Source organism: Etheostoma spectabile, chromosome 13 (genome assembly GCF_008692095.1).
Source record: "Etheostoma spectabile isolate EspeVRDwgs_2016 chromosome 13, UIUC_Espe_1.0, whole genome shotgun sequence".
Classification (NCBI taxonomy): domain Eukaryota; kingdom Metazoa; phylum Chordata; class Actinopteri; order Perciformes; family Percidae; genus Etheostoma; species Etheostoma spectabile.
Window position 1 is genome coordinate 21,167,385 of NC_045745.1, and position 10,688 is coordinate 21,178,072.

The 10,688-nt window shown below is 37.4% G+C and overlaps 1 protein-coding gene across 1 annotated transcript in view; it reads right to left on the reverse strand.

The window, feature by feature from the left end:
• abhd11 (abhydrolase domain containing 11) overlaps positions 1 to 3,815 on the reverse strand; it is a 7,618-nt gene extending 3,803 nt beyond the window's left edge. The window contains exons 1-3 of the mRNA XM_032533301.1: positions 3,554 to 3,815; positions 1,149 to 1,284; positions 585 to 758 (exon numbers count right to left, since the gene is read on the reverse strand). Coding sequence (XP_032389192.1) covers positions 585 to 758; positions 1,149 to 1,284; positions 3,554 to 3,678 — 435 coding nt within the window. The 5' untranslated portion in view covers positions 3,679 to 3,815. The remainder of the gene's footprint in view (positions 1 to 584; positions 759 to 1,148; positions 1,285 to 3,553) is intronic.
• Between the last annotated feature and the right edge of the window lie 6,873 nt (positions 3,816 to 10,688).

The window sequence follows — 10,688 nt, forward strand, 5'->3', positions numbered from 1 at the left end:
TGTGGCCCAGCTCGCTCCGTTAGTGGTGAAGGAGTTGGCTAAAGCGAACGCTAGCAATGCTAAGCCAACGTCACAACCAAACATTAGTGATTGCTTATGGCAGATCCAGAGTGGCTTGGGGCAGATACAGTAGTTTTAAAGTTAAACAGAGTACCCGCCTTCAAGGAAGTTAACACTTGTCAATGAAGAGTGGCCAGACTCTCTGTACAAATGATGTATGAGAGTCTGGTAGGACCAGGCTAGTAAACAGGCAGGAAGGGAGGGGGAAAACCAATGAACAAATGAAAAACAGGACAGCTAGGTGTTGAATTAAGACCAGAAGAGGATTAATAAATTCAAAGAGGACGGTAATGTACAATGAGAAAGGTTACACCCAGCAAGAGGGACTATATGTACATATCTCCTTTTTGGGTTAACAAGTTGAATTTTCAAAAACAATATCAAAACATTTAGGAGCAATCACACTGACCAAGAGTGCTATTTCCTCAATCTTTTTAAATTAACCTTAATTCCTCCATAGTTATCATCTGATAATTTTGGGTCATTCTGTACATTATTCATGGTGACATTTCTCGGCTGCTGACCTGTGTCAGGGCGGTGGTCATGGCCGTTTTCCCTCCCATGCTGTGGCCGATGAGGACGCACTTCTCAATGTGCAGCTGGGCGAGGAGGTGTTTCAAATCACTGGTCATCGCTTCATAGGTCAGCTCTGAGCTGTGAGGGCTGTTGCCATGGTTACGGGCATCTACAGTCAGCACCTAACTGGACAAAGGACAGTTAGGACACTTGGAATTGGGGAAAAGTGCTAACAGAGCAAAAACAAAAAAACTTTTATGTCAGCTGTATCTTTTGTTTTTTTTGCTACAGCTCATGAAATTGACTGCACAAACTAAGGCTGTAGTGTGCACATGAGGGGATGGGTTTCTTCAAGAAGCCAAAGAGCAGATTATATCAGTAGGATTTATTACAACAGTACTGACTGCTGAGGAGTTGTATCAAATGATTGGCAGCACACTGGTTGATTGTGCATTCCCATGCCTTCTTTTGTAAGAGGGCTAGTGTCAGGCTGCTGAGAACAAACTCAAACACATAAAGGTGAGTTGTTTTTGGTGTAACAGACCGGTGTCATGTCTTCATCGCTGCATTACCTTTCGGCCTGTGCGCTGCACCAAGGACTTCGCAATTGAGTGAAAGTTGGATTTGCTGCCAAAAAGGCCGTGGAGAAACACCAGGGGAGTGCTCTCTCCCTTCCCATCAAAGACATCATAGGTCAAGTTGACTGGGCTGGGGGAGAAAACATTCATGTTGATAAGTTAGAATCTGGTTATGTCTATGGTGAGAATTATGTCACAACGACAGGAACAGTAATACATCAAAGTGACAAAACTGATGAAACTGTTAAGAGTGTGGAAATGATACAATAATGTCTTCAACTTCAAAAGAATTTGCTGAGCATCTTGCTTTCCTATGTTGACGCATTGAATTTGATGATTTCTGACTTGTGGTTGAAACGGTTTTGCTTCCACCTATTGGTACACTGTAAACCTAGATCTAGTTGTTATTAAACTTGTTAGTGTTCACTACTTATTTTTTCATGTTTTGTTAAAAACCACATTCATTAACAGATTACATTACTTGTTTGTAATAATCAGCTTAAGTATGCAGTACACAGATCGTTTTAAGCAGAGATATCTAAGGATGTAAAGTTTCTGTATGGGAGGGGCGGGGTCATTTGAACTGTTCTGTGTTAGAGCAGTGCAAAGGCTCATGGGGAAAAAAAGATATGTTTTGATTGATTTCTGTTCTACTTTAAGTGTGTTTTAAAAATGTTCTGTTAATGTTTTGGGTGTGCATTTGTGTTATTATTTAGCAATGACTAGCAATGTAAACTTGATTTATCTACTGAATCAATTTACCGCTTTGTTAATACAACTTGACCTGTCAGGTTTCACCTTGTGTTAAAACTTAAACAGTTTAAGGCAACGGGTATCCACACTAATTTCTAGTAAAGTCAACTAATTTGGGATGACAGTGTACAACATAAGGTAATCATGCACTTACACTACAGATTGAGATATATGTTTTTTTAAGGTTTAAAACCAACATTTTACTTGACATGTATTATATATGAATGCGTAAAATGGAAGTCATTTTTCTGTCACTGCAACTGTGTAATACTAAAGCAACACTAAAAATTCTTCCGTACCCTAAAATAATGTTTCCAAAATCGTTTTGGTGGTTCATTAACTTGTAACAGGGTACATGGAACTTCTGCATTTGCTTTGCGGCCCTCTATTGGTTATAACTGCACTATGCAAGTTTGCGAGATCGGGTAGCGGATCTGTAGTTCGAATGAGACAGCGGTAATGGACAATTCTGCTTCCAACCTGTAGGGGGACCGAAGAGGAACAGTGCTTTGGTGTTGCTTTAACGTGAGATAGTGAGAGGACACAACTACATATTTGTCATAGTCATGTGACGAATACCGGTATTATCAATAGATTAATTTTCAAGTTTTGTTGGGACAATGTCATAACAGCTGCTGACTCAACTCTAGTAGGGTTATGACTAAAATATCTGCATTATTGATTTATCTGTTCATTTGTTTTGATCATTTGTATTCTATAAAATGTGGCAAATAGTGAAACATGGACATCACAAAATCCGAGACTGAGAAGACATTATTTTGTTGGACCAGGAGCCCAATGCCCAGAGATACTCAATTACCAATGATCTAAAACTGAGAAAAACACATTGTATCAAGATCTAATAATGAAGTGGTTAACTGTCCAACATTGCACTTCATAGAGGCATGCATGAAAAACACTACATTACACTCATGCGTGTTGTTAAGAGAAAAAAAACATTGAACCGTAATTTGTATTGTTGTGATTGCCCTGATAGATTGCATTTACTACACCGTTTGTAAACCTAGCCAGCTAAATATAATTCAGTCTTGTACAACACCTTTGCAATAAATCACACCTTCAGAGGTGTTCCTAAAATCGTGTCGATAAAAATGGGGCACACAGACCTCTCAAAATAATACAATACTACGGACATAAGTTGAAACAGTTACTCCCTAAATCAGTTTCACCAACAATGTAACATGAATTAAACACATAGGATTTATTAAGTTGGTGTTGTATTCGACAGCATTCATTTTAATTAGACTTATAAACCATTAACAAGTTAGCTTAGCGTAGCTGTAGCATAGCACATTGTATACGATAGCTACATGACAGCTATTATAGTTTTATTTAGCTACATCACCATACCATTTTAATAAAAGCAACAGACGAGACCACGTCTAAAATCCTCTTTAGTAGCACAACTGCAGGTTTTGCTAACCAAACGTCTGAATGTCATTTACTTAAACTGTGTAAAGTTAACGGTGGATAACAGTACAAAGACACGAGCGATGAATAATTTAATTTAACGAGTTGGTTTAAAGAACATAAATTAGGTTATCATGTCGACAACGCAACAGCGCACCACGCTACGGCTCAGGCAGACAGAGGGCATCGGTTAGCCGGGGAGCTAGCAGGGATACCTGGATGAGCTGGCTGCACGGACCATAGGAGCCACCCCGCACACGTCCTGCTGTCCGGGGAATAAACGACACGACGGCCGGCAACTCAGCAGTCCTCTCTGGATCAGGCGACACAAAGCACTCATAGCAGCATATGTCCGTTACCAGTCGGTCGACAAACAGCATGTGCGTTCAAAAACGGCTACAATGACAGCGAAATTTGTTGAGCGTGCATGCACGGAGGAGGTCGCGAATGAATTGAAGGGGTTTGTCATTTTGTCAACAGCTGATGCTACGTCATGACGTAGGACGCACAGTAGTGATTTGTATTCTTTTCCCTGCTGCGTTCTACAGCCTTGCATTTACACAAAGAAAATAGAAAAGAGAGACTTTATTTATCACATACATCATTGGTGCCAAGCCTGTAGTATTCTACATTATTTGTTATGAAATAATGAAGAATGTGTGTGTGCGTGTGCGTGTGCGAAACTATATTGTCAGGAGGTGGCGCCAATCACCAAGTTTAAATGTAAATGTACAGTTTTTCTCATTTGCCAAAACACTAAAACCCATTGGCTGAACAAAGTTCTCAGTTTCCTGAACTCATTTAGCTAATTGTGTGGTCTGTTGTCAATACCTTAAACCATTTCACACAGTAAAACACAATTTGCAGATCTCACTTAGACTTTTCAGCAAAACTCTAAACACATTCTCATTCTTAAAACATATTTTGCACTCTGACGCACATGTCATCCATACTGGTAAACACAAGTAGCAAAAAAATTAAAAACAAATACAAATAGAGAATGCATGTCATTGATTGAAAACAACCACTCACAATTGATTTCACTTATTTCAAATGACATGACAGAGCTAATATAAGTCAGTTCAGAGGGCAAACAGGTTGTTGAAGGTGGGAAGGAGAACGTCTGAGAATGGGACAACAAAGGACAAGTTTGTGAGATGCAAGGTACAGTACTATAAAATTAGGGGCAGGAGGAGGATGAACAAAAAAATTGCAAAGAGCAAAGCAGAGGAGTAATTTCTGATCATTTTTGAGCTACCATAATAGAACATGTTTTTGTTCATCAAAAGACAATGACGGAAACATAAGCAATTTGTTTTGAGATTACGAATTGACTTTTCTCTGAGAACTATATATTTTAAACACTGTGTTTTATATTTTTTGGTGTATTGTTTACTGACTGTGAATCATTTTGATCACTTTGTATATGATGAGAGCAGTGTTTGATTTTGAACACAGGTAAAACAGTTTTGAGGTGAAAGTCTCATCTTGAAGAGGAGTCAGAGGTTTTGGAAATAGTGCTTGAAGATTAGATTTTGTGTTTAATGTCTTCATAAAATGGAGCAAGTTTCAGAAATTGTGTTTTAGCAATTGAGAAAAACTATAAGAGAATTGAGACCTCTGTCACTTGCTGGTATTTTGTTAGGACAAACCAAGCAAACAGTCTTTGGAACTAAAGAAGCATTTGCACTTTGTTTCGGTACCATGTAGCCAGCAATTCAGCCACTGCAGGTTTTAGATTTTAGGCCTACCATTTAGAGCATCCAATGATTATTCAAGTCCATAGGTTTAGGCACAGCAGAAACAGAACAATAAGAAACTTAAAAGATGTGTTTCAGTGGTGCGATAACCCTAAAATCAGCAATTCCAGATTGCTGTGATGCTAAAGTAAAAATTGGCTACTAATAATGGAGAAACCAGGTTCCAAAACATTTGCTAAAGCAGCAATTCCATTTTAACGGAGGAAAGAATGCTTGATGTCGTTATGTATTACACTAATAATTTTTATAAAAAGTGCTACTCACAGATTTGATAGAGCGTAGAGTGGTTGTGAAGTTCTAATAAAAGGAATGCTTTTAAAAAGTACTTTTGTATGCTATTCAACCAGTGGAACACTGTCAGATGAGAGCAAACTGACCCACATCAAGAAATTGGTCCAGACACGTATGTGGGCACCATGAGCATCCCTATATGTAGGCCTATTTTGATTCAGATTAGATCCAAAAAGTTTGCAGATTACAAATTGCAAAATATTTTGCAGCTAGCAGCTGATTACCTTAGCTTAGCATATCTCTTGACTGTGCACCTAGCCAAAAGAATAGTCATAAAAACACCTTTTCAGATTTACCTTTTATTTTTTGCCAAATTGTTGACCCTTTAAATAACGAAATTATAATGACAGAAGGATATCTGTGATATCTATCTGCACTACCAATTACTACTGTTTTCACATTCATAAAAAGCTAGTTGGAAAACAGTTTTTCAACCTAGATTAGCCTAATTTAATGCTTCTCTCCTCACGGATAGTTAAACTCTCTGGTCACCATCACAAGCTTCTGTCTACACAAAAATGTAGTCTGAAACACAGTTACTGTCTATGCCTGTGCACTTAGCATTCAATAAAGGTGAAAAAATAACACCAAGATTATTCATTGTTGTTGAGCCACTTGGTAGCGCCACAGTGACACAATGTGGACTCTCACCCCCAACAACATGACCTTACTGCACTAAACAGAACTGATCAAACTTGTAGACCAACTGGCAGCAAACGATTAGGTCATTTATTTTATAGATTTTCTGTGTTTTGTTACAGGGCTTATGTGCTTTGTCAGACAGTGTTATTATGCATTTTGAAGTACTTTCAAAAGTATAGAAACAGGTCAATATCAAGTAAAATGATGACATTTGCTTCAGTACCTTTCATTGGCATAGATTTCCAGTGCTTAATTCTATTTTGCCTGATCTTGACACCTCATTAATAAAGTTTGTAGATTAAATTGTGTGACTTTTAAATATTTATTAGCTATCAGTTCTGTAGCCTTGGATTGCCATATCTCTCCACAGCGCTGGAGTATGGTCTGGATACACTGCTTATCTTTTTTGGGAGGGAAAAATGCTTTGGCTTCTTTGTATTTCTTTAATTAATTAATCAAACCAATCACAACATTATTTACATCTGTCCTGTCTTTTTTTTATCTCACCCTAGCTTGATTTGTGCAGTTGACTTTTGTCTTCATGTTTGTGGCTCTTTTAGGAACATAAACACAAACCATCAGTCTGTGGGCTTGGAGAATCTGTTCTTCCTTAATGCGTCTCCAAACATTCATTGTTATGGGAGACGTGTCTGCTGGGACAAAGCATGCTGTGAGCTGTCACCATAGTGATGGCATGAGAGAGACCGGGGGGAACGTGCGGTACAGATTCAACTGAGAGAAGAAAGGGGAATTGGTGGATGAGTGCGCATTTTTTTATTGCATTCACATTGTGTCACAACTTCAGGTTTACATACTGCCAGCATGATGTTTCTAATGCTAATCAACTTTAAATAGTCAATCAATGGAATTATTTAAAATGCTGCCTTTCTTTCAAATAAGTGTTATTATTTCAAGGGATTTCGTGTTGACAACAAGTTGGAGATTAGCACCACAAATGAAGATTTAGTGTTTATTTAAAGGTGCCACATGTATTTCGTTAGTTTGTGGTAATGTCTAAAGGTCTACCATGGACACTGATCAAGAGATGATGGACAATAGATCACAGTACCTAAACAAAAAGATTTGAGAGATGACCCAGAGCCTAAAAAGCTACTTTTTAATCTGTTGCCTCTGGTCTGGTCAAATGTGAAAAAGGTGCCCTAAAAACAGAAACAAATGACATATTTTTAAAAATAAATATCTACAGCATAATACACATGATGGTGTAGTACACATGTATTAATAAATAATGCCACAATATAACACACATTGTTTTTTAAGCAGCAATCCAGTCATCACAAAGGAAGAAAAAACATACAAGGAACGAAATCGAGAGGGGTCATGTGTGAGATCCTTTTTTTAATGACCAGTATACTTTGACCACTAAGGTACAGTATGGAATCGTAAAGTGTGTTGCAGCTGACGTAACTCACTGTCACATAAACCAAAATGTTATTTGCCTTCAGTGAAAGATTGGCTGCTGTTATGTATTTGTTGCCTGTCTGATAAACATTTGGAATCTTTTAGACCCCAGTAAAGATCACATTTGTTGAAAAGTTGCTAAGGTAACTGCACATTAACAGAAGCAGCGTGCGTTGACCCACAGCTGAGTGTCTGATTTACCATACAAGGGGACTTAACTTCTGCTTCACTGATACTTCCGGTGTTACTGTTGCACTGTGACAGACAGTTTCAGTGTCTGTGCCGTCTTTATAAACCTTTGCACCTTCCATGTTTATCATGTAGACAAACTTGGGGAATAGTAAAGGGGTTGCAAAAGGGCCCTAATAATAGAGATAAAAGGTTATGTATCTGTAATAAAAGCCAGCCTAGTGTATGCAATCCTCACTGTTAGGCTGACGTCCATTTTTTCTTTGTATTCAACATGTCATTTTTGTCCTTCTATTGTCTATATTTTTTCTCAAAACTATGTATATATACATAGACAAGTCAGACACTGTCCTGGAAAGCCTTTACTTGGAAAGAATTTGTTGTCAGTATCTTGATATGAAAACAGAGTCAGGCAGTATCTATTGTTTATCCGCCTTATGACAAAAATGATGATATCAACATATTTCTGTTGAATCACCCGCTATATTTTCCACAACAGCCCCAAATTATCTGTATTACAGATATAAATAGCTTGAAGACTTGTTAAGTTATAAAAGACAGCTCAAAACTCCCTGATAAGAACTGCAGAATTATCAGGATACTCTGGGAGAGGAAAGGAATGTTCTCCTTTCCTGGAAAACACAGTCAGGAGTCATGGGACAACAAGCACATCTTTAAAAAAACTGTTTGGGTATACTACTGCACTTGTTGTCGACATCTTTATCGGTACGACCGGCAAAATAAATCGCAGGACACAGCTGCAGAGGAACAAACTCTGATTGTTGTGGTGAATTATTTTTTACTCAGATACATTGTTTTACTTTTTGAAACACCTGGAGGTGAAACTCTTATTTAGTTATTTTAATCAAATTAGTGAAGCTTTGACTCTGATGGAGCACACACATGAGCCAAGATGCTCCTTTCTATTTGTTCATCTTATTCATCTAATATCTTGCCATAGTATAGTAGATAGTACTGCCTCATCACATCTCTTCTGAGTCCTTTAAGCTTTTTTTATCAATATTAATATGTAACATGTTTATTGATGTAGATTGTCTGCTTTACACAACTTTACAGACCATGATTCAGTGAGGGTAAATAATCTGTGATAATCAACTAATACTTTCTGGAGTCTCTATCAGATACCTGTTGGACTTTGCTGTTTGGTCATCCTCTTGTTTGTGAAAAATCTGCTTCTTGTCAACTTCACGGCTTCCTGCTGCAAAGGGAAGTTTAAAATATTCTATCAATAAACTTTTTGTACTCTAAAAGAACAATGGCCTTTATTCTCCTGTCCTAACACTGTTTTGACCTTTAATTTTTTTCATCATCAGCTGCACACTGATTATGTTCATATTGAGATGCATTGATAAAATGATTATTTGCCTGTTTTATTTCTGCTTCTTGCTTTATATGTAATTATTGTAATATTGTAACACTATGGAGTAATGCTTGTTTTGCACACAAGCATGCAGCAACGTGATACGTGAATTTAGCTAATTTGTCAGGACTGATATGTGCCATAAAATGATTGCAGCAGCTAATTACTACTTTCATTATTGATTTGATCATTGTTGACTTTTGTTCAATCTGTACATTTTAAAACAATTAGGAAAAATGACCATCCCAGTTTTCCAGAGCTGGTCCAGCACATTTGAGGCTTTGTTGTGTATTATTCCAGAGAGATTATACTACTGATTGGAAAATTTGTATCTCTGTCTTCTTTTTAATAATGCATTGCTGTCTGCGGTATTGTTTTGTGTCAGCAAACACTAATGAGATTGCAAATAAGTTTTTAGTCTCTGACTGAGGAACTAAAACCTGAAAACCAAAAACCTCATAGTCACCAGATGTCTGTGTAGATGAGGAACACCACTCAAAGACTAAAATACTGACAGGACAGTTAATGTATTCGGTTATCAATGAAGGGAATGGGATTAAAGAGGTATAGTAAGGTGTGTGTGTGTGTGTGTGTGTGTGTGCGTGTGTGTGTGTGTGTGTGTGTGTGACTGATTTATAAAACATGGTGTCAGAGAACTGTTCAGTGTGCTGTGAGTGTATTAGGGCTGATAAAGTTTGGTTGTATTATCTGCAGATAAGGCTGTAAAATGTTGAGACTGTGGTTCAAAATCCTCATGTGACTCTCTGACACTTGCTGACTCTGCATGAACAATTATCATTGATATTGATATTTAGTAGTTAGTTGTACCTTGCCTAACCGAGACACATTGAAATTATGATTCATTAAAATTCACAACACTTGTTTTTTATTGTTATTTTTTAAAATTTAATTCTAAAAGTTCAACAAGGTGCTAGTCAGTTCGTCAATTTGTTCGTCATTCTGCATGTAGCTTTTTGTCAAAGCTGTTGGACACTGGAAAAATGTTCTTTCTTTTTCTACCTGGCTTTGCTGTCTTGTCTTCACCACTAAAATTGTCTTTTTGCCCGTTGATTTATAATGATTCTTCCTCCATATAATAGCCGACAGGCAAACATCTTTGACAGGTACTGTATATGGAAGCCTGACAAAGCCTATGATAACTGCCACAACTAACCATTATTTAACTCTGGCTAAACTGAGAAATTAATTTAACTCAGCTGTTACACTGTCTAACCAAAGAAACCTAACTGCCAAAAAAACAACTTCTAGCTTTTTAAACTATTTGATTTTGACGGTTTCCTTGTTTGTTTTGGCAGGGCATGCTTTGTGATGTGCGTATTCCTATAGTACTCCTAAAAAAGGGTTAAACCGTCTTTCTTGAGCAAGAGTTTAGTTTAGTTTGACTTTTATTGAAATTCTTAACACATTTAAAATTTAAGCACTACGATACTGTAAAACATTTAACAAAATATGTTTGTTATGAATCAGCTCTCATGACAGTAAAGTAAAAAACCTTACAATTTCAACACACAATCTTATTTAAAAGAGATGGAGATGAATTTGGGAAATATTTCATTTCAACACAGAAAACAGATCTTGCTGATGTTGAAACAAACTCACACACACACACACACACACACACACACACACACACACACACACACA